Source organism: Labrus mixtus, chromosome 14 (genome assembly GCF_963584025.1).
Source record: "Labrus mixtus chromosome 14, fLabMix1.1, whole genome shotgun sequence".
Lineage (NCBI taxonomy): Eukaryota > Metazoa > Chordata > Actinopteri > Labriformes > Labridae > Labrus > Labrus mixtus.
In genome coordinates this window covers 11,098,431-11,125,566 of record NC_083625.1, presented here as the reverse complement: position 1 = coordinate 11,125,566, position 27,136 = coordinate 11,098,431, and the positions used below count along the sequence as shown (strand labels likewise).

The following is a 27,136-nucleotide window of genomic DNA, read 5'->3' as shown; positions in this document are numbered from 1 at the left end:
TATCCACACCTCACTGCCAGCTCACTGTTGTCTTTAATGTGACTACATGTCATGCATTTACAGCTTCACAATGTGTTCAACTTCTCTCAGTTCTAATCTTTCCTGAAACTGAGAATAAAATATTTTTGGAGGGTCTCTGAAGAAAATACAGTTTTGCATTTGTGCTAGTTAATGAATACAATCCCTAATTCACCATGCTCATAATCCCTGACATGTCTCCACGAATTACTTGTGTGTAAACTCCACTCTCAATCTGATCGTACCAGCACAAATGTTATTGTGCATATAGCTAGCTATTTTGTAACAGTTGTGTAGCCATGAGCGATAATATTTTATCATTAGTAGATAATGAGTCCCTTTGTCATCAATCTCTATGCTACATACAGTCCTCTGTAGGTTGTTTATTGTATTTAAATTATGCATATCTCACTTGCCACCTGAAAGAACACATTAAGTTAGAGATTTATCTTATTTATGAAATAGAAATGATAAATCATTATTGTACTCTGAGGGAAAACTCAGTCTAAAGTAGACACAGCATAAAGAATATAGAAATTGTTGATGATAAATAAACAGTTGCTGTATGTCTTTGTTAAATAGGGTCTTTCTTAAGGATTAGAAAAAACTCATCATCCACACATACTAATGGGAACACGTGGATCAAATATATGAGGGCATTCATAAAAAAAAAAAAAAAAGTTGTATAACAGAATAACTTGTGTTACAGCATCTGTATCTGTTTCCATGATCCTTCTACTGTATGTTATTTATCATCAATTACAGAAACGTGCATATTATCTGACTGATGATTTTGATTAAGATATATAATTGTGAGTTTAGCGCTTTGTATTAAGGCCAAGGGAAATTAGATTAATAAGGCTCAGGTCTAAACAGTAAAAGGTTCAAATTGATACCCTAAAAAGATCATCTACCAACATGCTCAGGATACAACATCATATATATTCTCATAAGAGGAATTTGTGTAGATTTAAGAGAGTGTTTTCTCCCATCTGATGAAGGTAGCATTAGGGTTAGACTCTATTTATTTATGTATGTTATAAACCAAACTCCAAACTATTTTTTTTAAGCTATACAGAAAGTGTCACAAGGGCATTTATCTTCATTTCAATTGTTAATTGTGATAAATGTGAAGTTTTCACTCTAAGTATGGTATAGATCAGGTTAAATTACACTATTGGTGGTACATTTCAAAAGAATGAGCATGGCCCTTTGGGGCTCATTTGGCTGACAGGATCCTGCTAATAATGCTGAACAATAACATGAAGACGACAGATTTTTTAATCAGTTTGACTATATTATAATATTCAAATTTGCTTATTTGACCTATTACAGTAATCAACTGCAAAAATAAATGTCACTGGTGGGTTTAATTACAAACACTTTGTTTTTTATGTGTAATGCACATGTTTATTGACCTTTTGGCTTAAGAAAAATTAATGACGAAAGATGTATTTATATCTGTCTTCTGTCCAACTCCTTTCAGCTGTGCATGAATAATCAGCAAACGATATCTATGTTTATGCCGCTCCGAAAAGCCAATTGAACAAGCAGTGATGTCGTAGGTGTAGGTGTTGCATGATGGTTAAAGAGTTGAGTTGTTCCAGCTCAGACAGCCGAGTGTCACCTGTGCTGCCTGTCATGCCTCCAGAGAAAGTTAATTATATCAAGAGTTTTTGCACATCAATTTCCCACAGAACTCATTGCTCATTTTTTATCCATCAAAGTCAAAGTATCATTAGTCAATGTCAGGATCACAGAGATATAGATCAGGCAGTTTCAGTGCAGCCATTAATCAAAGGAACTATAAGATAACAGCAGAAGTTTGTTCAAGTTTCTGTTTTTTTTATTCTAACATAAAATCTTAACGCATAAAACACATAAAAAGTTAATGACTTGAGGTATAAAATTTCAACTCATTGGCGAAAACATAGCTTTCTATTTTCTAAACCCGTACCAGAAAACCATTGCCAACTGTCATACCACAACTTGTGCTCTGAATTTAATATTCAAAGCCTGAAACATATAAAACAGCTGCACAGCCAGGAGTCCATAAGACATTAATTATATGATTATTTATTGAATTATCTTAACACTCTAATGGGATTTCCCTCGGAACATACAACTTCTATTGATCCGCTTATCAAGAAGGATTAAAAGATCATGCCTCTGTAACTCCTCCGAGTCTCTCGAATGAGTCCCTGATGTGAAACATCTCAGGGGAAGAATGCTTAATGACCTTGTCTGTAAACAAACATACCCTCTACTGTTCAGCCTTTTGCTTAATTAATGTCTTCCCTCATTCCTTAAAACTGGAAGGGAGGTAATAATGCAAAATATTTCAATGAGGTATTATGTTGAAAGAAAGCCTGACACTTATTTTAAAACCCAATCAGTATAGCTCCAATGTAGTTTAAACATCTCTAAGCATCTTTTACTTTTCTTTTTTTTTAGCCCAACATCTTAATGTGACAGTAGAGATCTTTAAGCATCAAGTCCCTTTCCAATCTAATGACTTTATTACAATCAGGAGTGACAAGTAAATGTAACATAGTATGAGAATAAATATTAAAACGAGCATGCAGAATATAGTCGTCCTGACTGAACTTTTGCTAGAGCTACATATATATAGTTTATTAAGATGACCGACTGTAAAACTTTACTGCATCGCACACAAAAAAACTGCCGACACCTCTTTTTCTTCTCTATTCTCATGAATCATTCTCGGATCTCGGCAGGGCCTTATCAGATTCATCCCCCCGTTCTTTTTTTTTTCCACAATTGTTGGTCCAAAGCTTTGTTAGAACTTTGAGATGAGTTTGGAAAAACTATTGGATTGCCAAACTCTTTTCTTATAGCACAAATATCTTTCATGGTTTCATTTGTATACCCTGCCTGTTAATGCAACAAAAGTGTTTAGACACATATAACCCATCGTGGTCTCAATCACTAGCTCCAAGTGTTTCTCTATATACAGCATGATTTTTTTTTCTTTTTTAATAAACTCACTTCATTTCTATTTTTGTTTCAAATATGTTTCCATGTGTACGAACAGACAGAAGTTTCAGGGTATGTGCATCAATGTGTACCTTATCAAGGAGACCTATAAAGGGGGATATGATATAACAGTGCTGATTAACCCTGTCATCCAAATCCAACATCAAAAGGTGTCACAAACAGGGTGAAGGTGACTCTCTCCAGTTTTTTTTAGTTTTTTTAATTTTTTTTTTATGGAAGATGTCTTTCTAGCTTTCCAGACAAAATATATTATATTTTTAAGGTTCTGCTGCAGTACATCGTTTGTGGTCACTTCCAGCTCAGCAAGAAGCTATTGAGACAAAAATCGGTACCTACAGTTTGTCTGCTTATTACAGAAAGGCCATTCTGAAAGATAATCAATGGTGTGTAGGGGTCATGAATGCAGGCCTATCATGTGTAGCCCTTTAGAGAAAAAGGCTACTATTAGACAATTAGGGGGTTTAATGGAGGCTCTCAAGCACACTAATGACTCAGTAACATTAGTGAACACCCCTTCCTATTATAGTTTTAATTGCAAGTTCGCAATAACCCCCTAATGGATGCATATGAGATTAATTAGGTTTAAGCCTGAACAGTGAAAGGTTTGTTTGTTGCAGTCAGGCACTCATTAACCAGCATCCTTTTGGTAATGACATCACAAATAGGGCTCATTAGCAGGGCTCCCAGGAGTCAGAGAGTAGAGAGATAATCCTTTTGTTTGGGGTCACTGCGTCCTGTTCGATGATAAAAGCTCTCTCAGGGAAAATGAATCATCGTCAGCGCAACTTGTAAAAAAGTCACTCCACAAGGTTATATCTTTAATAATATAAAATTAACATTTTTTACGAGTGAAATCGCCCTATCAAACCAATCATTACGTGTTGACCCATCACTGAGTTTTTAATGTTACCCAATATGAAACAGGGTCAGTCAGTTAGAGGTGTATTTTTATTGTGAAATGCCAGAGACCAACCTTTCTTCCAGAGTACGCTCATAAGATTGTGAGTCTACCATTGTGACATTACACACAGCATTGATCATTAGTTAACCACCGACTTGTGAGATAAAGTTCTTTCAAGATATAATCAAGCCTGAAAACATAAATGGATTAATTGTCAAAAGAAACTTGAGTTGTAGGTTGTAGGAGTTGTAGAAGAGGTCTTCTTGGCAAAAATGTTGGCGTTAATTAGGCTTAAACAGTAAACGGTTTGTTTGTTATATGTTGATGATTAAATCTTAAACAGGTTCATTATGAAGACTTTGGGCTGACAGATGCAGCAGGAAGTCCTGTTAGATGAATCAATCGATGCATTAATCATGCCTGGTTTTCATTCTGGGATGTTTGTACACTCTGGGCCTAAGTATTTCAATTAATCAGATATCTTAAAGAAGATGTGTAATGTCATAAGATAAGATAAGATAAGATATACTTTATTCATCCCAGCAGGGAAATTTAGGTGTTCCAGCAGCCAGCATACATACAAACACACAACACATATATACATACATATCCCACCCATACAAAAAAACCCACGATGAGCCCACGATACAGTTTGATATATGATATAGGCAACTCAGGCTAAAGTTTAAAAGTTTTAATGTCTTCTGTCCTTACTTAAAGGGGAGTCATTAGGAAGTACAATTGCAGTAAGTAAAAAAGTATTTTTAAATCTGTCCTTTTTGCAGCTTAGCTGCCGTAACCTCCCAATAAAAATGAGGTATTTGACAGAGTCAGAGTGGCTTTACCTCCTTTACCTCCTTTACCTCCTTTACCTCCTTTACCTCCTTTACCTCCTTTTCATTTCTGATTTTTTTGTTGTCTCTTGGCACTAACTACAACTCAACTTCCTTTAAACATACAAGACATTTTATCATATATTTTTAGACTCAGGACCTCAGGGTCAACCTTTGTGTCAACATGTGTAGCGGCTGCAGATATAACAAGACTTATCCATGCATCGTTTAAAGAAACTTCAGCCTAACTCACTGCCATTAGTTTAAGAAACAAACAATCATGTTGGGCTTTCTGGCTTACATTGGAAAAGTGTTTTCGGACTAGTCTTTGACTTAAAGAGCCTTTCAGGTGGATTAGATAGTCATTAATGGTCATTAAGTTCTCTCTGTCAGTCAAGAAATATTGTTTCTCTTTTTCTTCAGACTGGACTTAATGTATCAAAGACCAGAAGCCACAGTTCAGGTTCAACTGTGACCTTTCCCAGGACAGTTTTAAACAACTATAGAGTCTTTTCAGCCGCAGGAACTTTCCCCTAGAAATAAAGACCTTTTGAGGAACTATCCGCAGGAAACAGGGTCTAAATTTAGTTCTTCGCTCACTGTGTTTAAAAGAATGAAGCTGCAAGCCCATTGTTTTTCCCCACACCTTTATTTGTAATCAAAGTCTGGCTGTTAGAGTAATTACAGACTGAGCATGACTTAAAAAACAAAGGAATAAAAAATATCACAAATGGTCTCTGGAATCAAATCCTGTGTTCAATATACACATATTTCCTCAAAAGGACCCTAGTTCCTGGGGAAGTTCTTCCAGTTGAAAAAGGGTCTATCGTTCCTTAAAAGGTCCCTAGTTCTGGGGGAAAGTTCCTGTGCTTGAAAAGGGAATTTTGTCTCTAACAAAAGTATGTCTACACATGTATTTTATTAGAGTCCCACACATTCATAATAATTGACTATCATGGGAACACAAGTAAACCCTTAATACATTCAAACCACTTGTTTAGATATAACCATTATAACAAATGTAAAATTAATGATTATCATCTGCTTAAACAGAAACATTTGTGCTGCTTAAAGTATAGTGCCAATAAAATTTTATGAAGAGGAATAACTTATATGCAAATGAGGCTTGTAATTAAAGCCTGGCTTCAGGATCTCTTAGTCAGAAGAAGAGAAAAGAAAACAAAGAAAAACAAATAGAAACCTATGGTTTTTTAGCTTCTTCATATAAGTCAGAGTGGAAAAGTATTTTAAAAAACATAGCAGGACAAGTATGTAAGAGCTTACACATGTCTTTTCATTAAACAAAGAGATTTCAGGTAACCACCATCAGGTGTTATTTGACTGAAACAACAATAACACAAAAATAATGAATAACATAAATGTACTGTTTGTTTATTCCTCTTCATTGTTAACTGTTCTCTTCCTAACAGGGACATCTGAGAATAATTAGTCTGAAAGTTAAGCAGTTAATGGTTTGTTTGTTGAAGTCAAGGTCATTAACCAAAATTCTCTGGTGATGGCTTCACAAACTGGGCCCATTAAAAACCATTTTGTTTTGGTTCACTATGACGTGTTTAATGATAAATGTATCCTCTGGGACATTACGCAACAGACAAGTTGTAACTCAGTTTCAGGAGTGTTAAATGAACGCGTAGCAGGAGGATTTTTTTTATACATCTTGCAGGTCAGTATACCGCAGCCATACCTAACAATTATTTCAGTATAAATCTCCTCGTTTACACTCAAGAATAAAAGTCCAGTAATAACACTCACTTTGGTGTTCAGGTCTCACAGGCCTTTAAGAAACCTTATCGGCTTCAGTTCACAAGACAATAGTACTCACTTGACTGTTTCAATTGAAGGGTATTCAACTGTGGATGGTCCTGCAAAGAAATACAGATTCGACACATTTATGAAACACTCTAGAAACATTGACAAACACATAACTCTCTATTCTGTTGAATAACCAAAAAGAGGTATTTAACTTTAAACAGGTCATGGTGAGCCGAAAGATTTCTAACCTTAAAGAGAAAAGTGATGACGAAACAATGTATCATCTTCCCCTCTGTGACACTTAAATATTTAGTGGAATTTTATGACAAAAGTATAAAAATAAATGTGTCATCGAAAGAATCAAATATGTTTCAAAATTACCAAATGTCTTACAGGTTACAGTTTTTCCAAATGTAATGCATAATAAAAATGTAACTGATGGGTTTACCCGTGACATTCCTCATTACTGTATACTGTAATTAAAATATTTACCTATCAATCAATCAATCAATCAAACTTTATTTGTATAGCACCTTTCAGACAAATTAAATTGCAGTTCAAAGTGCTTAACAAGAGTGCAGAAAAGTTATTGACAAAAAGTAGTTTATAAAATAATTGATAAAATCATTGAGAGACTAATGCACACCAATAAGAATTAAAAGATATGTATAAAAAGAAAAGAAAAGAAAACATGACACATAAAAGCAACAGGATATTAAAATAAATACATAAGAGGAAAATATTTAAAATTGTAGTAGGATAAAAAAGACAATACAGTAATGTTAAGATTTGACTTTTTAGCAGCTATCAAATGGTATTACCCAGCCAACATTGTTCATTCAGTAACAAATATTGCAGATAAGTCATAATATTACAGAATGGTTAAAACAATCAGTTATTAATCTACACACACTAAAGCAAAAAGCAAATTGTAATTATTTCACATTTACTGTGAAATGTAATATTATAATTAATGCTTTTATCCATGGCTCTTTTCTATTCTGTGCGTATTCATTTTTCCTTGAATTTAAAAAAAGTTAAATAAAAAGTTATTGGTGGAACAAAATTAAAATTTTCATTTTGAATGTAGACGAGTTTATTTGAAAAAAAAAAAAAAAAAAAAACACCCTATACAGCCCTTCTCTCCAAGGGTCAAATTAATATCACTGCACATGAGTGACTACATGAGATTCTTTTGAAAATTGCCTCCTTATTGATCTCCGGAGATCAATCATGAGACTATATTATCAGAGTCCATAAATCAGACAAGCAGCTATCTGCATCATGAATAAGTGCTAAACAATTTGGAGAAAACAGGGGATCAGGTAAGCTGCATTCTCTGACTTTAATTCAACATACTGGGAGAAGATTGTATGCATTCTGTTTGGTTTACTGTTTTATCAGATTGAAATATATAACGGGCATTTGAATTTTTCTGTTAAATGTATCGCGATTAAAACTGTAAACCTCTTTCAACATTTGCAGACAAGAAGCTGTCCTTCAACACACAGGCTGTGAAGTCCAGATATGTCCTCTCTCAGGACTGTCTTTAACGAATCTGTCATTGTTCATCCTCCAGGCTTTTACATAGTTGGATTTGAGACATTTCCCTTTATCAGTGTCTACTTCATCTTTCTGGTGTTTGTTTATGCTGTGACATTGCTCTTCAACAGCTTGGTGATCTGTATAATTGCTTTTGACCATTGTTTACACACTCCAAAGTTTTTGGCAGTAGCTAACCTGGCCGTAGTTGATGTAATTCTTAACACGTGTACGATTCCCAGCATGATAAAGATATTCCTGGTTAAGAACAATTTCATTCCATACAACTTGTGTCTGGTGCAAATGTTTTTCTACTATGCTTTTGCGACTTTGGAGTCATATGCGCTTGCTGTTCTTGCCTACGACAGGTTGATCGCAATTTGTTTCCCTTTGCGTCATAGCTCCATTAACACACTGCGGAGCATGTCTTATATTTTGGGCATGACTTGGGCTTTAGGTTTGGGAACCACTGTGTTTGCAGTAGTTATAATGACAAAACTGTCTTTTTGCAATTCTGTCCAAGTGTTCAGCTATTTCTGTGACTATGCGCCTGTGTTCCGACTTGCTTGTAATGATTTCTCAATGCAGTGGACCGTGGCCTCTTTGCTCGCCATCCTGTTACTTGTGGGACCCTTTACTTTCATAGTTCTGTCTTACGTCAGCATCCTGGGGACTGTGTTCAGGATGAAATCTTTAGACAATCGAGTTAAAGCTTTGGCGACTTGTATTGAGCATCTAATTCTTGTTGCAATATTTTACATTCCTCTCATTACCATTTTTACTATTGGGTTTTACATGCGTCTCATTGACCCGGACCAGCGTGTGCTGAGTCTGTCTCTGGCATCTTGTCTCCCACCCTGCATCAATCCTATTGTATACTCTTTGAAAACCAAAGAGATTAAAGTAAGATTCCTGGCACTTGTAAAAAACAAAAAAATTCGCACAGACCACAAGAGCAAAAATTGGAGGATTAATGACACATCAATGAAATTACGGCGCTAAATGTTTGTATTGTGTTAAAAGAAAAAAACACTGTGGACTCTAAGAATTAAAATCCCAGTGTTTTTTTTTTTTGTTAAATTACATCAATTTAACAGGATTCAAGGTTATAGGCACTTTGATAGTTGTTGTGTGGAAGTCTGTTTCCCATCAATATGCTTCCATATAACTTAACCCAAAGGTTTTTTAAATATCTTCAAAGAGGTAAATCCCAGTTCATGTGAGGTCACCATGTGCTACAAAATTTGTAAATAATAATATCACTAGTAATGCTGTTGTTACGTCAAATCTGTTTATTTTTCCTTCAGGTCAAATGTGTCCACAGCTTTGTGTGTGTGTGTGTGTGTGTGTGTGTGTGTGTGTGTGTGTGTGTGTGTGTGTGTGTGTGTGTGTGTGTGTGTGTTTGTGTGTGCCATGATGCTTGAACTGCTCAGTGATGTTATTTTACCTGCTATCTGTCTGCTATCTTATAATATCATATCATATAAGACTTAAAAGGATGTAGTACCGTGTTAAACTCTTTTACAGTTTGAGTCTTTTCATGTTTTTGAATCTCAATGTTAAATTGTTAAAAAAATAAATAACAAATGAGGCTTAACTGCAGCACCGACTTTGTCTTTTTTTTTCTTTTGGAAGATTTTTCCCAAACGTGTATGGCAGAACATCATACAGGACATTAACACTCAAGAAGGTGGACTCTAAATGTTGGCTGCCCTCTATTTGGCTTACGTGTGATACGTTCAATATGGAGTGATTGAGACAATTGGGGTTGCCGTGTCGGCTCCACGTGGTTAACACAGCGTTTGGACATCTTTAAACTTCCCTTGAGAAACTCTTTGAACAAGATGAGCAATATGCCAACACTACTAATACTGTTGATAGGCTGGCCATAATTAATTCCTCTCTAAGTAGTAATCAATAATCAAGAAAGAAACAAAAAGTTAAATAAGTCAAATGGTTGATGTCAATGTTTTAATACCACGGGAATTGGACACTACAAGTAGTGTATTACTCATTTGACTACTCAGGCAGTGTTTCTAATACATTTACTAAATAAATAAAAGTACATTAATGAGACAATTGCACTTTTTCTGGGGATGTTTCAGGGTTTCATCATTTATATTATTATATCTACTTTTTGGTAGATCACTCTCCAGAAATCCATCATATTCTGCAATATTATGAGTTTATTATCAAATTAAAACTCCAAAGAATGAGATTCGTATCAAGTAAAGGGATCTTATTTAGATGGATACAAAAAACTGCCTCATGAGAAGTGGTAACTATCTAAAGCTGTAAGACAATAAGTAATGGAGGGCTGAGATGTAGTAAAGGAAGAGATACAAAGTAGAACTAAAAGTAGAACTACTAAAATGTTGTTACACTAGCCTATCTCCAATTTTTACTTCGGCCCAGCATAAAAATATTAATCTGCAGGCTAATAAAAGTCATACTACCGAGAACTACAGAGCGGAAGTGATGTAATGCATCGACGGAACTGTTGTATGGATGCACTAGTCCCCCGCCGAAATATGTCCGCCGTGTGACACCGTGAAGGCATTTTTTTCCACTGCCGGATAAACAAAGTTTAGAGCTTTAAATGCAGGTTATGGAAGCTTAAATTCAATGTCTTGAGAGGAAAACTGGCTTAAAGAAAACAAAAAGGTAAGAGGGCTATGAACATCTGCGTTAGTTAGGTGAATTCTCGATGATGTTATTTAACCTTTTGTGAAGGATTGGATCAGGGCAAGGTGCACGCTGTCGCTTTTGACCTAAATATAACTACATTTTAAACAAAACAACAACCTGTGTATGTTAAATGACCCCGAAATAGATATCATACTTTATAGTTAAAACCATAAGGTAATTAAGCCTACATTTAAGGCTAAACTCTGTGAAGCTTTATAGGATAAGTAAAACTGTAATTCACAAACATTACTTAACATCTATATATATATATATATGTATTATATCTGTCCAATGTGTGGGAATATTGTATTTTTCCTCTTGAGTGAAACATTTAATTTAAATAAAATGACAATTGTCAGGTAAAGTACACAAGTGCCCTTAAGTTTATACCATACCTACCTGTAATATTTACAGTATTTGGTGTTTACCTACATATCACCTACACAGTGTTGACTGCAGTAGGCTACAATATATTTCTCCTAATGTCAGACTGATGTTAACTTTGTAGAATGGATAGATTAAAACAGGGCTTCCCAAACTTTTCAGGTCGTGACAGAAACTGGGGACCCCCCCATTGTTCTTTAAGGTGGTTAGTTAGGTATATAACGTAACGACAGCCACGCACACACTAATAAACCTATCCAAAAACTACTAACACAAAATAATACAACAGCCTAAAACCTATAAAAAATGTACACATTAATTTCATTTCAATTTCACTTAATGATACTGTCTTTTATGACATTGGACTACTTTTAGTATATTTGCAAAAATGGGTAAAAAGATATTCTTATGCACTTTTAAATGATTTAAAAAAAAATTATGGAAGGCATCTTGCGACCCCCCTCTTGGTGGCTGGTGATCCACCTGGGGGTCCCGACCCCCCACTTTGGGAAACACTGGATTAAAAGGTTCCCATGAGTAGGAATACCCAGAAGCTATGCAAAAGTCATGACACTGTGTCACAACCATAGAGGTCACAACTTGCAATATTTGCAATAACATGCATCCCCAATAATTTATTTTACCTTAATCAATTAAACTATTCAGGACTTAATCTAACTTTAATGAAACAAAATGCCATCTAAGCAGTTGCTTTTCTAATTTTAGTACCAAAAAGTTTCATTTCTATTGAAAATATTAAAGATTGAGACATGGTGATCTTGTATTGTTAGGGTAGAGACTACAGGGACAATATGCTGTTTATTTTTTCTAATAAAGATTTAGAAAATAAGGCAGTCAGAAATTGACTGTTCTGTGGTTTTTTAAAAAATCCTTTATAACTTAATTTGTTGTCCTCATGTCCAGACTGCTTCACACGGAACAGGATGGCGTCCCCTTCCCCACATGACCGCAGCCGTAAAGAGGAGGACGAGGACGACCCTGTTGAACGGATGATATCCCGCACCGGCTGTGCCGAGCTTCACTACGCAGTGCAGGAGTGCATGGCTGAACACCAGGACTGGAGAGTGTGCCAGAGCCAGGTCCAGACTTTCAAAAGCTGCATGATGAATTTCCAAAATGCACAGAGAGAAAAGCTGAGGAAGCAGCAGCAAACCTCCACTTCAGCTGAGTCTGCAACCAGCTGATATCACAACATCCAGCTGATATCACAACATCCAACTGAAACCCAAGCACAGGAACGGGATGTGTTTTTCAGAACCTTCTTGTTCTGCATGAGGTGGGAAGACTATAATGATTTATACGTCAATAAATTAAGCTTTCACTTTCTTACGATGTTATTGGGTTCCCTCTAATTGAAGTACTTGGTGATGAAACTATGTGTCTGTTTATCTATTACTGACAGATGTCAGCCGAAAGTGACAGAAATCAAAACGTCACTTGCCACAATCCTCTGTGGGGATTTGTTTTCTTTACAAACACATAAGTACGTACATGATTTGCTCAGATCAAGAGTTTGTGCATACAAAAATAACAAAAAAATAAATATTCTAAAAGACCTTTGAGGTACACAGAGTTTTTCTTGACTAGCACTAAAGATATCCTTGAAGCTCAAAGTGGATGTGTTGAAACTTATATGTGAAGACTTGATGGGTTTAATAATGTTGGCACAATGCAAGAGATAACATCACCTCTGTACTCGCTTCCCTTCACTGGCTCCCTGTAGATCTTAGAGTCCATTTTAAAATTCTACTACTTGTTTTTAAGTCACTACATGGTCTAGCCCCCCCGTATTTAACAGAACTTGTAACCCCCTACATCCCATCATGCCCAGTTAGGTCCTCTGAACAGTCGCTCCTTGTAGTCCCTCGAGCTCAACGAAAACTCAGAGGTGACCGTGCCTTCTCAGTGGCCGGCCCCCGTCTGTGGAATCAACTGCCTCCCTCCATCAGACAAATCAACTCGTTAAATCCATTCAAACCAAAACTCAAAACTCACCTTTTTTCCCTGGCATTTAAAACAAGTTGAAACAGATCCCATATATTGAGCTTAGGTATGTATCTGTATGTATGCATGTGCATGTAGGTATGAGGGTATGTATGTGTTTGTAATATGTATGTATGCTACATGTATATATGTGTATGCATATATATATGTTTGTGTGTGTGTATTATGTGTATATATGTACGTGTATGTACATATATATATATATGTATGTATGTGCATATGTATACATTAATTTTTAATTTCTTGCTTTTATGCATTGCCTATAAAGCACTTTGGTCAGATGAAGCTGTTTTTAAATGTGCTATACAAATAAACTTGATTTGATATCTTAATAATATTTCTGATTTTATCATAAAATGAATATAAAGTCCTGTGACCTGTTGGACCAGCTTTGTATAAGTTGTGTCTTAAGTTATGGTTCCATTGTTTGGTTGGACCACAGAGACTTAAGGTACATCTTAACTAGTTAGAGCGTAACGTCCAAACTAACCAAAACATTGTCGCAGATATGACGCGTTCACTTTCTGCAGCCAATCAGCGATAAACCATTTTTTTTTAATGCAGCGTTTGCTACAAAGTTGCCTCTCAAGTCTGAATACCTCGAGCTGGCTAACGGCCGAAAAAAAAGTATTTTTACATCTGTTACTGCCGCTACCATGGATACACTCTTAAGAAACCGCAACGAAAAGGTAAGTAAAATGTGAAAATCATTATGATTAGTTGATTACTGAAGCACACAACCATTATCTACAGCTAATGTAATTTAACAACAGTGACATCGAGTGGCAAAACCGTCAACTGCAACACACACAACTCAGATATCTGATCAATGTGTAAATTGTAACAATATTACAGACACAAAATCATAGCTGACACTGTCAAACTGTGACATATTAATGACGTGTTAGAAAGTTGTCTAACTCTGCTTATGTAGGCAACCTTTCCAGTTTGTGTGACAAATTGGATCCACATATCATGTAGGATACAAGCAAAACCACTAGATGGTGGAATCCACCCAAAAACCATGTCCTGATTGAGCCTTGATACTCAATATTTTCTTGTCAACTGTTCAACTCATGCAAATCATTATTTGACTTCTGACTATATGCTGGGACTTTTGAGAACTATGCACATATTGGTGTGGTTCCTTTTCCACATGGATTATAATACTTTAGAGAATGAAAGATAAAGAAAGCCCGCTTATGAACAGCTTCCATGTCTTACAGAAAGAAAATACAATCAAAGGCTAGAGATAGTAAATATAGGTAGGATGATTAAAAAAAAAAGGTTCTTAAAATGAAACCTGAGTCGTTCAATAATAAAATAATTAAAAGTTTAGGTAGATTAAAGGATGATTTGATCCTGAATATTAAATTCTAATAAGCTCCATAGATCACATTTTGCCTGGAAAGATCACAGTATGACTTACAACATGTAGTGAAACAATTTCCTTGAGTCTGCTAACTTTGCAAAATACAACAAAATAACACGATTGTCTTTTCCCCCTCAGATATCTTTGTAGCACTTTTTATTAAAATGTTAAATGTAAAAAGTAACAAACAGTTGTTAATTGTAACACTCCTTAATGTATCAGGACAGCAACATCACAGATTTCACCTTCCTGGATGAGGATGTGTTGTTGATACTATTTCTTTTGCAAAGCTTTTTTAAAGAGTTCAGCACTTCTTCAGTCTTTAAAGAGTAAACGATAGGGTTGAGAAGAGCAGGTATGGTGTTTGTCAGAGTGTAGCCTACAATCCTGGCATTAGGATGGACAAAGGAGAATTGGGAAGCTATGTTGGTGCCAATAATAGGAAAGAAGAAAAGAGCCACAAGGATCAGATGAGAAGAACACGTTTTCAGCGCTTTGAGTCGTTCCTCTCCTGACGCTATCCTGCTCAGTGCTGTGAAAATGCAAAAGTATGTCACTGCTATCAATAAAGGAGGCAACCAGATGATTATCATTGCAGCAACAAGTTCATAGAAGTGACTGAAGGATATGTCATTACAAGCCAGTCGGAATACAGGGGAGTGATCGCAGAAATAACTGTGTACCACCAAAGATCCACAGAATGAGAGGCGATCAATAAGCTTAACCATGTATGCTACTACACTGAGCATAAAAACCCATGACAACAGAAGCATTACGGCAATAGCTGGTTTAGTCACAATACTATGGTACCTTAAAGGAAAACAAATTGCTATCAATCTGTCATATGCCATTGCAACAAGCGTCCATGACTGCACACTTATAAAGAATAAAACAAAGAACATATAACTCAAACACGCCTCATAGACAATGTACCTTTTGTTAAACAAGAATGTGTCCAAGAGTTTTGGGATGAGAGCAGTGCTGCCACACAAATCAACGAAAGCCAGGTTAAACACCAGCATGTATTTAGGAGTATGCAGGGCCTCCACCAGGTAAATGACTGTGAGAAGGAGGCCATTCCCCAGAACAGTCATGATGTAGACAAAACACAAAAACACATAGTAATACTTTTCATGAGGCATGTTGGTGAACCCATTGAGATAGAACTTTGCAGGACGAACAAATGAGGCATTCAATATGATGGCAGCTCTTACTTCTGGACCCATTGCGAACGCCTGTTTCCCTAGATGTAAGGTCAAAAATAACCGCTGAAATGACAAAGAACGACGCAGTAAATTGTAGAAACAAGTAGACGCAGTAAGTGGAAATGTTGGAGCCAAGCTCACCTCAGACAACATCAAGTGTGCGCCTCATTAAAGTGAGTGGTACTGTGTGAGCTCTGACTTTTATACAGCAGAAATGCATAGGGCAGCGTCACATGGTCATCAGTTGGATAGAAAGTAAACTTTACTGTTCTTAAGTTGTAGTCATCTCTGCTGCAACTGGCTGAACGTTCACTACAGGATACTGAATACTCAGCACATCCATGATTCATATCAAGAAAGATTTAGAAATAACAGCTTATTTAAGGAGCGATTTAAAGAAAGGCTTGCTTCATTGAAACATGTAACTAGATATAGAAAGTAACTTGATTTGAGGTACAATATGCAATATTAACACAAATATACAGTGGTAAACATTAAACAGTAATAGTAATATTCTCCACAACATGAAGCTAGTTTAAGGGGAAAAAAAAAACAAATGTGTCCATTGATCATGTGAGCATGTCATACATAACACCATGTTTCATTTGATGTTTATTGAAGTGAGCAATTCCTGCATGGGGAAATATTTGTGAAATAGCCGTAGCATTTTCATCATACTTATTTAAGCTTACTTTTCACGAAGAAGACACATTACATATTTTTAAACACAATCAACATAATTAGTCAGAAATGTAAGTTTTGAAAAATTATAATGTGGCCTAATAATGTTGGCTGTGTCGATGGTGAACAAAGTCATAAGCTATACTAATTATTAACAACTGATTCAGTCAGGGACATTGGAAATGTCACCAAATTGAAAGCAATCTATCTAGTAGCTGTTCAAATGTTGCTCTCAAAATCACAACTCTCAACCTCGTGGAGGCGCTACAGAACAATTCAGAGAATCTCAAGTATTAATAGGAATAATCTCCCAGGGGCAAAAGATTATTGTAAGAAGTTTCATGGCAATCAATTCTTAAGTCACAATACATTTCAATGCTGACGAGTGTGATGGACAACCTGCCAACTCATATAGTGACACTGCCATCGACAGAGACACTTTGCTAGAGGCTAAATGTATAAAAAATGTGTTTCTTCAATACCAGTTAAACACCTGAAAAAAGCTATCCAGGCTTTGGAGTCCCATCGATGACTGCTGCCATGCTGAATATCGCTTATCCTTCATAAAATCAAAATAGATGAGTTATCAATGAATTCATCCCCCCTGTACAGTATGTCCTGATAGAGAAATTAGCTAATTAGATCTATTTAGTTTTTTGTACCAGGCTGTAAATATGTTAACTTCTGTAGTAAAAACTGGCTATTTTGACCGGATGTGTATGTGACTTCCAGTGTTTCTGCAGCCTGCAGCCAGCCTCAAACAGACACTCAAAAAACTGCAGGATTTTGTACTTCCATATGGGCTTAATTAATTTTTTTTTTTTTTTAAATAGAATTATGTTTTATTAGTTTCATGCTTTCCCTCACAGAGTCATTCATACAAGTTTTTACAAACCAAAACAATACCATAACCTTTAACTTAGTTTACACTTTTCGAGAGTGATATCAGGATCACATGAGATATTTACATTTATATCCCAAGACACAACAGAGAAAAAATGTAAAATTAAACAAAACATATATTTATATAATTAAATAAATAAAAAGAAACATGTACATATGGGCTTCATTTTTAAATACTGGAGGTTGCAGCTTGATTTTTTGCCTGCTCCACTTTTCAGAAAATGTGTGCTCAAATAGGCCGTTTGGAGATTTTCCCCTTCATGACTTCTCAAAGGAATGTAACCCCTCCCCCAGGTGGGTGACACTTCCACAGCTAGGTGTTCTGCCCTCTGAGTCCACCTTTTCATCATAAACAACAGGGCATGGAGCCAGAAAGCCAAAGTCACCCAAGCCTTTCCAAAGAGGGGTGTGGTCAGACACAGCTTATTTGCATTTAAAGTTACAGACACAGAAACAGCCTGTTCTGAGCAGGGCTGAAATAGAGGGGCTTATAGGCATGATCAAATACAGGATCAGAGTGGATTTTGAGCACACAACTTCAAAGACATGGTTTAGGGAGCCCTGAGACTTATTGAAACTTGTTGAAAAGAAGTATAATATGTAACCTTTAATCAAATATGAGTTAGATTTAAGGCTTTATATCCAACAACTTATGTTCCCTTTGGACCCACAAGTACACTGAAAATCTTTATTTTGTCATTAAATGTCATGACAAATATCTGCTGAGTTCCCATATAATGAGGTACACAAAATCCTCCTTTGGAATCTGTCTTGAATCTTGGGTTGTTACAAAGACTTACAAAATAAAGACACTTAAACCAACTTCAGCTGTACTGTGTCTTCAGTGCTATTGTGTAAGTGTTAGTGATAGCAAACCAACAAGCTCAGCATTTAGTGCACATTGTATATATGCTTAATATCAGCATACTAGCATTGTTAATGTGAGCATAATGTGCAGATGTTTGCATTTGGTACAAGGCACTGCTGTGCGTTGTTGTAGCCTTAAAATACTCTAAACAGGTAGCTGTCTAATTTAAATCTCAACTAAAAGATTGAATGATGATATGAAGATCAAAAAGCAGTTGTTAAGTTGCATCATGTTGAAGTGGGCCTTAAACACTAGCTGCCACCCGACAATAAAGAGAAGAAAAAGACGACAACAATGTCGCAGGGATATGGGTAGGCAGGCTTACAGACGTTTGGAACAGAATGAAAACTCTCACTCAGGAGCAAAAAACAGCCTTTAAATTTGTAAGAAATATTGATATGACATTTACAGTATTGTGACAAATTATTGATTTTGACTGATATGACATTTTTTTTTTGTAACAAAATTTTTCTTCGCCCAGCCTTATGTTGAAGTGTACACCACTTCAGCCAATGTGACCAGCATGTAGCGTATGATTAATAATTATCAAAAATATAAAATGTTGTATGAATATTTTGCTGTGATTTCAGTTGATTTTGCCATGCTTAATGAGGAATGCATAGGTCCCCTTAAATATCTATCTTTGTTTTGTGTTGCACATTTATACACATCGCATTCTTTCAAAAACTCTGAATTAATCTATGACATTTTGGAAAAATCAGAGAGCATTTTGTAATAATTTGAATGAAACAATGGGCATGCATTGATATAGTTTGTTTTATTCAACCAAAACTCAAAACCTAAGGACATTTAGTTTACTATAATATATGACAAAGAAAAGCATTCAAAATAAATAAGGAGCAGGAGCAGTATAATATTAGGCTTTTTTCCTCAAATATCAACTAAAACAATGGATTGACATCAAATTAGTTCTAAAAGGTTGACCTCAAGTTCCAGTGGATTGATGGACTTGGACTGGACAAGACAGGGGCCTGTTCACAGTCAAATGTCGGTCTGGGAGATCCAACTCTCAAGACAGACATTATAACATCTTGTACAATTTTCAAAAATGTAAAACAGTAATTAATGAAATTGAAGAAGTGGATATTTGACCAAAATAATTGGTATGATAAACGGAACGCAGAAACAACAACAATTGTACTGGCACAGAATCACCTCTCGTGAAATACAAGGCATATCATGCCCCTTTTTTTACAGCAACAGCACATGATTAAAAAATAAATCCTTGAAATATACTTACAGCACTTATGTAAGAGTTTAGAATAAAAAGTAAACACTCCTTAAACAAGACATTATGGAAGTGATGAAGAGGTCACAATTTCTTAGTTGTGTTAGTAATTCTTTTTCTGTTCAAAAGCTTCTTCATAGAGCTCAGCACTTCCTCTGTCTTTAAAGAGTAGATAATTGGGTTGAGCAGAGCTGGTATGGTGTGTGTCAGAGAGGAGTTAATCATTCGGACATTTGGTTGAAGGTTGGTCGTCACTGTCGCTATGTTGGAGCCAAATAATGGGAGGTAGAAAATTGCCACAAGGATCAGATGAGAGCTACAAGTTTTGAATGCTTTGAGTCGTTCCTGTCCTGATGCTATCCTGCTCAGTGCTATTGAAATACACATATATGTCAAGCCTATCAATACAAAAGGAATACAAATAAATGCTAGAAAAGCAACATATGCCATAATGTTATTTATAGAGGTGTCATTACAAGCCAGACGATAAACAGGGGAGTGATCACAGAAAAAAGTCTGTATCACCAAAGATCTACAAAATGAGAGGCGATCAAAGAGCTTAATAATGGGCACCATAATACTCACTATACAAACCCATGAAAACAGAAGCATTAAGCCAATAGCTGGTTTAGTCACAATACTATGGTACCTTAAAGGAAAACAAATTGCAATGAATCTGTCATAGGCCATTGTGACAAGCGTCCATGACTGCATGCTTGCAAAGAATAAAACAAAGAACATATAACTCAAACACGCCTCATAGACAATGTACCTTTTGTTAAACAAGAATGTTTCTAAGAGTTTCGGGATGAGAGCAGTGCTGCCACACAAATCAGCGAAAGCCAGGTTAAACACCAGCATGTATTTAGGAGTATGCAGGGCCTCCACCAGGTAAATGACCGTGAGAAGGAGGCCATTCCCCAGAACAGTCATGATGTAGACAAAACACAAAAACACATAGTAATACTTTTCATGAGGCATGTTGGTGAACCCATTGAGATAGAACTTTGCAGGACGAACAAATGAGGCATTCAATATGATGGCAGCTCTTACTTCTGGACCCATTCTGAACGCCTGTTTCCCTAGATGTAGAAACAAAACACGCATTTGAGGAGAACATTGTTTCACCATTTGATTAAAGCTGAATATGTTAAACTCACCTGTGAATCAAGTGTGTAGATCACTCTTGTGGCTCCATTTGTGAGGGGCCTGACAGTTATACTATTATTCCTTTGTCCCAGAGAGACAGGAGATGTGTAGTTAGCCCTGTCACTCAAGATCCCATACATGTCTCTCGTGTGACTGTCTCGGCTTATGTCATTGTTTTGTTCAACTATCAACTGAGATGCAGTAACTACTGCCACCAAGAAGTCATTCCATCTATTATGAAAATGAGATTAAATAGAAGTAGAAAGTCGAATCACGTACATTTCAATAATCATTTCAATTCCATTTTTTTGTAGCCTGTTGTTTCTACTTGTATCTATGTAGAAGCACAATCCATCATCACGTCAGTATCTTTAGATAAAATCAAAACTTTACAGTAATACCAATCATATTAAACACAACCAAAATCCACTCCCCACTGGAACAACTACAACCGAGCATAAATCAGTGTATTTATTTTCATTTTTAAAACCCCATTTTACAACAAGAGTTATCTCGCAACACTATGAATGAGAAGATCTGGATCACCATTTTTGTTGTATTTTTTACAGAGACCATTATCAATTAGAAAATACATGGCAATAATGGAAAAGAAAAAAACCTTATTAAACAGGTAGAAACAGACTCATTGGTAAGAAGTTATTTGCCATGACTGACTAGGCCGAGGTTGTCCTGATAAAGTCCTTTGGCTTCAACCCATGTCAGTCTATAATATTTTTTAATACTGGCGATAACAAGTCCGCTCCATCACTTGTATCCCTGATCAATTAACAAAAGATCTGACAAAGAAATATGAGCTTGAACAAACTACACCTTACCGTTTTTATGACGTATTCAGTCCCAATACTGCTATAAGCCCAAATAGAAATTGTGGATGTGCTTGAATATTGTTTTAATCAATCGCCTGTAATTGACACAATTAGATTATGTAGAGAGAAGATGTATTACTCTGCTGAATTGTTAGAACTACAGAACATTTAATTTGAAGAGTAGAATTTAAGAGTAAAAGAACTTCCCTCATAAACAATAAATGACCAAGTAAAGAAGCTGGTTTGTATTCAGCACATGCAAGATAAGCTTTTATTTCCACCTGCCTTCAACATTCTTCTGGAATAATTTTTTTTCAACCACTGCTGTCTGGCAAAGGAGGTCTTAGGAGTTGTAGAGTGGATTTTGGTATCCTTTGGGTTTTTTCCGATATCGGTGCTAAATTTATACTTTTAAAACAGTGCCTGAATCGATGTTTTAAGAGAGAAAGGAAAACAGGACGATGGTCGACGTCGACGACATTAAAAACACTTTTTATTTTCATAGGGACTAACTGTAAGATAACTTTTACATGCTCGGGATTTACCACAGACGTGGAGAGGATGGGGTGTGATCAGGATCTGGCCCTTAGCATCAGACAACTAACGTTTCCTATGTAATGCCTTAAAACAGGTTTTCTGTGTATTAGCTGAAATTACAGGGACAAACATATTGTTACTAGATAGATAGATAGATAGATAGATAGATACTTTATTGATCCCGAGGGAAATTCAAAATGACAAAGCACCTACCCCTACTCTGCACCTTATTTCCTTGCAAAATAAAATGAGGTTTTTATCCAAACAGGAAGTAGCGTAGGGGAGAGTTGGGTAAGATCATAGACTGTAAACATTGATGGATGAAGCCTGAGTGACGTCAGCCATCTGTTACGGGCTCTGGAGGCTCATCGGCAGAAGCCGCCAAATGGTGTCTCAACCTAACTTTCAGTAGATAAAAGTAGGCCTATCTAACAAAACGGAGCCATTTTTTCAAAAATTCACCACCAATGGTACCATGCTGTAAACATTTAATTTATGCTGTAAACGCGGCTTTTTTGCCTGTTGTGTGTATTGGACTTCCAGGAGCCAGCCTCAAGCGGACACTTGACGCTTGAGGCTGTTTGAGAGCCCTGTTTGTTAGGGGTGCTAGGAGGGTTCAGACAGACTTTCAAGTACTCTCAAAATTTTAAACCAAGTTTAATTGGCTTTGAATTTAAAGACTATCAATCAACTGACTGTGAACAGCAGAAATTCATCTGCCTATTAGTATGTGGAACAGATCCCAGTAATACTGATTCAAAGATTGTTACTGGAAGTGGTAAATACAGTGAGCTTGTCTGTAACACATTAGTTCAAACCATATTTGGTTCATGGCATGACGTTGTTTTAAGTAAAGTGAGGCACTCAATAACAACAGCACATCCTCTTCCAAATACTTATTGTCTTTCTCTTTTTTTTTTTTCAATATCTGCCTGATTGCCATTAGTGATACAGTAAAGATTCTACACAGGATTGTTAAAGGCTTTTGAGCAAAGAAATCGATTATGTGTGACAATCAATAACCTCAAAGGTCACCTCATTACAGGTTTTAGGCTTTATACCAGTCAATACATTAACCCCCTAAATGGTCTGATCATAGAGATATTAAAGACTACTAATGTACGAGCAAATAAACACTTTTTCTGAAGACATTAAATGATGGTAAAAGTGAAGATATCCAAACATTAAGGGTAAATGCTTCATCTTGAAAATGTGTAATACAAACAGCCTTTTGCTTCATCATGATGAGTGTCTTTATCTTTCTGTCCTTGTAAAGCACTTTGTAATTGTGATTAGTGCTCTATAAATAAAGGTTGTTATTTACGTTGAAACACGTACTGTCTCACCATACTCTTGTTGTATACTTACTGATTTAAAAATATAACAAACTTTCTTTACTGCTTTTCTTCAAAACCTAAATATGCTGATAAAACCCTTACTCTGTAAATGATTTCAGTGTTCAAAAAAGCAGAGGGAAAATCTGATATTTACATAGAAATTGCACAACACATTTTTTTAAAGCAAGAACTTCTCCCTCTTTTATGATTCATACATCTTTATTCGATTCATACTATACTTTCAATCTACTTTGACCTTAAAATGAATGTATTTATCTCTGTTTTCACAGATGAAGAGAAAAACAACTTTCAATCCTTCATTTAAAAAACAGCAACTTGATTCATAGTTGTCTTTTATGTCATGATTATAATCTTATTTCATCCTTTCACATTTACCACTGACAATAGTCTACGAATAATAGCCCAAAGCTGTGACTTCGCTGTCACATTGTGAATATTTTTGTCCTCGATATTTGAGATTTCTTTCTAATTTTTAGTAGCCGTTTCACAGATTCTTTGATTTCTTGTGTTTGCAGAACATAAATGATTGGGTTCAACATGGGGGGGAAAATGGACGTTAGAGACAGATTTATGATCCTGGCATTAGGGTGTATGTTTTCCATCAAGGTAAATGTGATCAACAGTGGAATGAAATAGATAGCCACCAAAGACAGATGACCTATGCACGTTTTAAAGGCCTTGAGTCCTTCTTGAACCGAGGCCACTTTGGCCAAAGTACAGCCGATATATAGGTAACTTAACAAGATGAAAACAAAAGGAAGCCAGAATATAAGAACAGGGTACAAACAACTAAGGACATAGTTTGGATAGTGGTCATTGCAAGCCAGTCGATATATCTGGCCATGGTCACAGAAATAGCTATTGATTATTACAGACTTACAGAATGAGAGTCTGGTAAGTAGGCCAACGGCAATGAAAACAGCAATGATAATGAATGCCCAGAAAGAGGCAATCAAAGACAGCATGAACCTGTGCGTCACCTTTACTTGATAGTGCAGTGGGAAGATAATGGCGACTAATCTGTCGTAGGAGAGTGCAACCAAATTAAATGACTGCATGGAAAGGCAGGTGTAGCAGAAAAAAAGGAAAACCAAACAGTCGTTGTAGGGGATGGAGGGATGGTTAAACAGAAAGATGTCCAAAAGCTTTGGCACCAGAGCAGAGTTTCCAAACAGGTCCACAAATGCCAGATTAAAGACTGCTATGTATTTTGGTGCTCTTAGATTATGATCCAAGTATATTACAGCCATCACAACTGTGTTTCCTATCACTGAAACAACGTAAACAAAAAAGAGAAAGACATAGTAATATTTGATATTCGGGATGCCAGATAAACCGCTTATTATGAAATAAGCAGGATGCACAAAAGTGATGTTCTTCCCCAGAGCAGAGTTGAATAAGTTCATTGTGGTTTAAATGAAGTCGAATCCTCCTCTTTGCATCCGTCAGTGCTGTGTACTCTTTCAGTGTGTGGATAGAAATCAGCAATTCTCTCTTTTTAGCAACAGAGCTCTGTCACGCTTTAAGTGTTTGGTCTGTGTGTGTGTGTGTGTGTGTGTGTGTGTGTGTGTGTGTGCGTGTGCGTGTGCGTGTGCGTGTGCGTGTGCGTGTGTGTGTGTGTGTGTGCGCGCGCTCCAATTTGAAATAGCAGTGATCATTTACCCATTACCCGATCATTTTATTGGGGGTTTGTTGCATATTGTTTAGCTGTCCACAACACATTTTTGGCTGAAATCAAAGTGGGCGCAAAGAGGAGGAAGAAAAAACTAATTATAAAATAATAATCCTTAGGGTTTCAAGAGGGTCCTTGCACCCTTCAGTGCCTGCTCAAGCCCTAAAAAGTTATTTCAAAAAAAGCAACGTCAGCATGCCCCTGAACGGTTAAAAAAAATTAAAAGTTCAATGTTAACTTAGTAATGTCAAGTTGGCAACTGGCTTTTGCACAAAGAGCAGAAGACAAGACTACAACATACTCTCATTTCTTTCCCATAAAAGCGTGATGTGAGTGGTTTAATCTTTTTATGCCTTTATTGTAGTGATAGGACAGTGGATAGAGTCAGGTATCAGGGACAGAGAGAGTGGGGAATGACATGCGAGAAGGGAGCCAAAGGTCTGATATGAACCCGGCCTGCCCCCTTTCGGGGACTACAGCCTCCGTACATGGGTCACGCGCCCTAACCGCTCGGCCACCGGTGTCCCAAGTTGTAACAATCTTGAATTTATAGAACAAATATAGGTTATTTTCCCTCATATGTTTTGGCATAATTTTCTCCCAGAAAAATGTGAAATATTTATATGAGTGTTACCGTGCTTTATTGTTCTTGTTGACTTATCCCATAAAATCACAAGTCTAGCTAGTCAATAGTTTTTTTTAACTCCAAGTGGGGTCTCCTAGGTTGTGAATGCTGGTTAATGTCATCATAATGAACATGATAAAATGTCAATCGGTGTGACTGTGTGTTTCATTTATGAATTTCCAATATTTTAGGAGCTATCGTTACAACTATAATAGTTGCCAAAGCTGCATTAATTGTGGTTGAAGATTTTAACAAACTTGAAGAAAGCACTGCTCAGATATCACCAACACAGCGGCCATGTTCAAACTGATTTTGATCTCTATATGGCTGTTAAAAATGTACATACTATGAACACTATTTTGCTGAATCATACTTGTGTTTACTTGTAAACATCTTTTACACAAGAAGTTCCTAAGTGAACTTTTTTTGTTACTCCCCTGTTGTACCCCACAACAACTCTGCTTAATGAGGCTGTTAATGAGTTGTTTGTTGACACTGTGCACGCAGGATGATGACACAGTTAGCAAAACACTGTTTCCCAAACTGCAAGAGGCAGTTGAGAGACATTTGTGTGTGTGCGTGTGTGTGTGTGTGTGTGTGTGTGTGTGTGTGTGTGTGTGTGTGTGTGTGTGTGTCTATAACCTGTATTATCTGAATATGGTCAACATGAATTAAGTGTGCATTTTTTTTTTTGACAGCTGAATTTAGTTTAGAAGATTTCAATCTTGAAGCCGCTGTAAGAAGTGTTTAGCTAATTATGAAACAGATGGAAATTCATATTGATGCCACGCTGTGCATACAAATGCAAGTGAGATCATCAGTAGTAATATGATTGATATAGTAATTGTCAGTGTCTGAAACTGACGTGATTTAAAGTAAAGTGATTTACAGCATGCTGCGAAAACAGCCTCTTTGATTTACAGAACAACAGAACAAACACTTCAAATCTAATATCAAGTATCATCTCAATATTTACAGAATCAGGTCAGGACAATGACAGAAGCTGCTCTTACAGATGTGTGGCATACATACAGCAGGGGTCCTCAACCACCGGACCCCAGACCGGTACCGGGCCTTGGGTCGGCTCGAACAGGGCGGCGAAAACACGGTCGGAAGAAAGAGGGTGGATGTACAAGCAGTTGCCATATACTGCATTGTGTTTTGTTGTTTATATTCCTGGACATGGCCAGCCTTTTATAACATATCACAAGGCATATTATTTTCAATTAAAGTTAAAATGAACAATATTTGTAAGTTTGAATCCAAAAGTAAAAAACATTTGCCTGATTAGGTCACGTGTGGGTCAAAAGCTGCGCATAGGGTGAGCTCACTTTCACTTAGTGAGCTTGTGAGTAGAAAACTCAGATGACATTAACAATGTTTTTTTTTTACAGGGGCTGTTGTTAAAGGCCAATGGAGAGTGAGGATCGTGGACACACTAAGAAAAAAGAAGCTAAATTCAACTGAAAGTATGATGACAGCTACATAAAGACTGGACGTTAGAAACC

At 36.4% G+C, this 27,136-nt stretch overlaps 5 protein-coding genes across 5 annotated transcripts; 2 read left to right on the top strand and 3 right to left on the bottom strand.

Moving 5' to 3' along the window:
• Nucleotides 1-7,828: 7,828 nt before the first annotated feature.
• On the top strand, nucleotides 7,829-9,244 carry or41a3 (odorant receptor, family 41, subfamily A, member 3). The gene has a single exon (XM_061055064.1). The coding sequence runs from the start codon at nucleotides 8,071-8,073 to the stop codon at nucleotides 9,085-9,087; it is 1,017 nt and encodes a 338-aa protein (XP_060911047.1). The 5' UTR covers nucleotides 7,829-8,070; the 3' UTR covers nucleotides 9,088-9,244.
• Nucleotides 9,245-10,590: 1,346 nt separating this feature from the next.
• LOC132988005 (cytochrome c oxidase assembly factor 4 homolog, mitochondrial) lies at nucleotides 10,591-12,734 on the top strand. The gene is made up of 2 exons (XM_061055065.1): nucleotides 10,591-10,749; nucleotides 12,082-12,734. The coding sequence occupies exon 2, from the start codon at nucleotides 12,102-12,104 to the stop codon at nucleotides 12,360-12,362; it is 261 nt and encodes an 86-aa protein (XP_060911048.1). The 5' UTR covers nucleotides 10,591-10,749; nucleotides 12,082-12,101; the 3' UTR covers nucleotides 12,363-12,734.
• Nucleotides 12,735-14,772: 2,038 nt separating this feature from the next.
• On the bottom strand, nucleotides 14,773-15,907 carry LOC132988695 (olfactory receptor 1E16-like). The gene has a single exon (XM_061056265.1). The coding sequence runs from the start codon at nucleotides 15,778-15,780 to the stop codon at nucleotides 14,773-14,775; it is 1,008 nt and encodes a 335-aa protein (XP_060912248.1). The 5' UTR covers nucleotides 15,781-15,907.
• A 3,071-nt stretch (nucleotides 15,908-18,978) lies between these two features.
• Nucleotides 18,979-20,630, bottom strand: LOC132988693 (olfactory receptor 1-like). Its single transcript, XM_061056264.1, has one exon. The coding sequence runs from the start codon at nucleotides 20,589-20,591 to the stop codon at nucleotides 19,545-19,547; it is 1,047 nt and encodes a 348-aa protein (XP_060912247.1). The 5' UTR covers nucleotides 20,592-20,630; the 3' UTR covers nucleotides 18,979-19,544.
• Nucleotides 20,631-23,638: 3,008 nt separating this feature from the next.
• On the bottom strand, nucleotides 23,639-24,810 carry LOC132988692 (olfactory receptor 1E16-like). Its single transcript, XM_061056263.1, has one exon. The coding sequence runs from the start codon at nucleotides 24,735-24,737 to the stop codon at nucleotides 23,754-23,756; it is 984 nt and encodes a 327-aa protein (XP_060912246.1). The 5' UTR covers nucleotides 24,738-24,810; the 3' UTR covers nucleotides 23,639-23,753.
• Nucleotides 24,811-27,136: the final 2,326 nt, after the last annotated feature.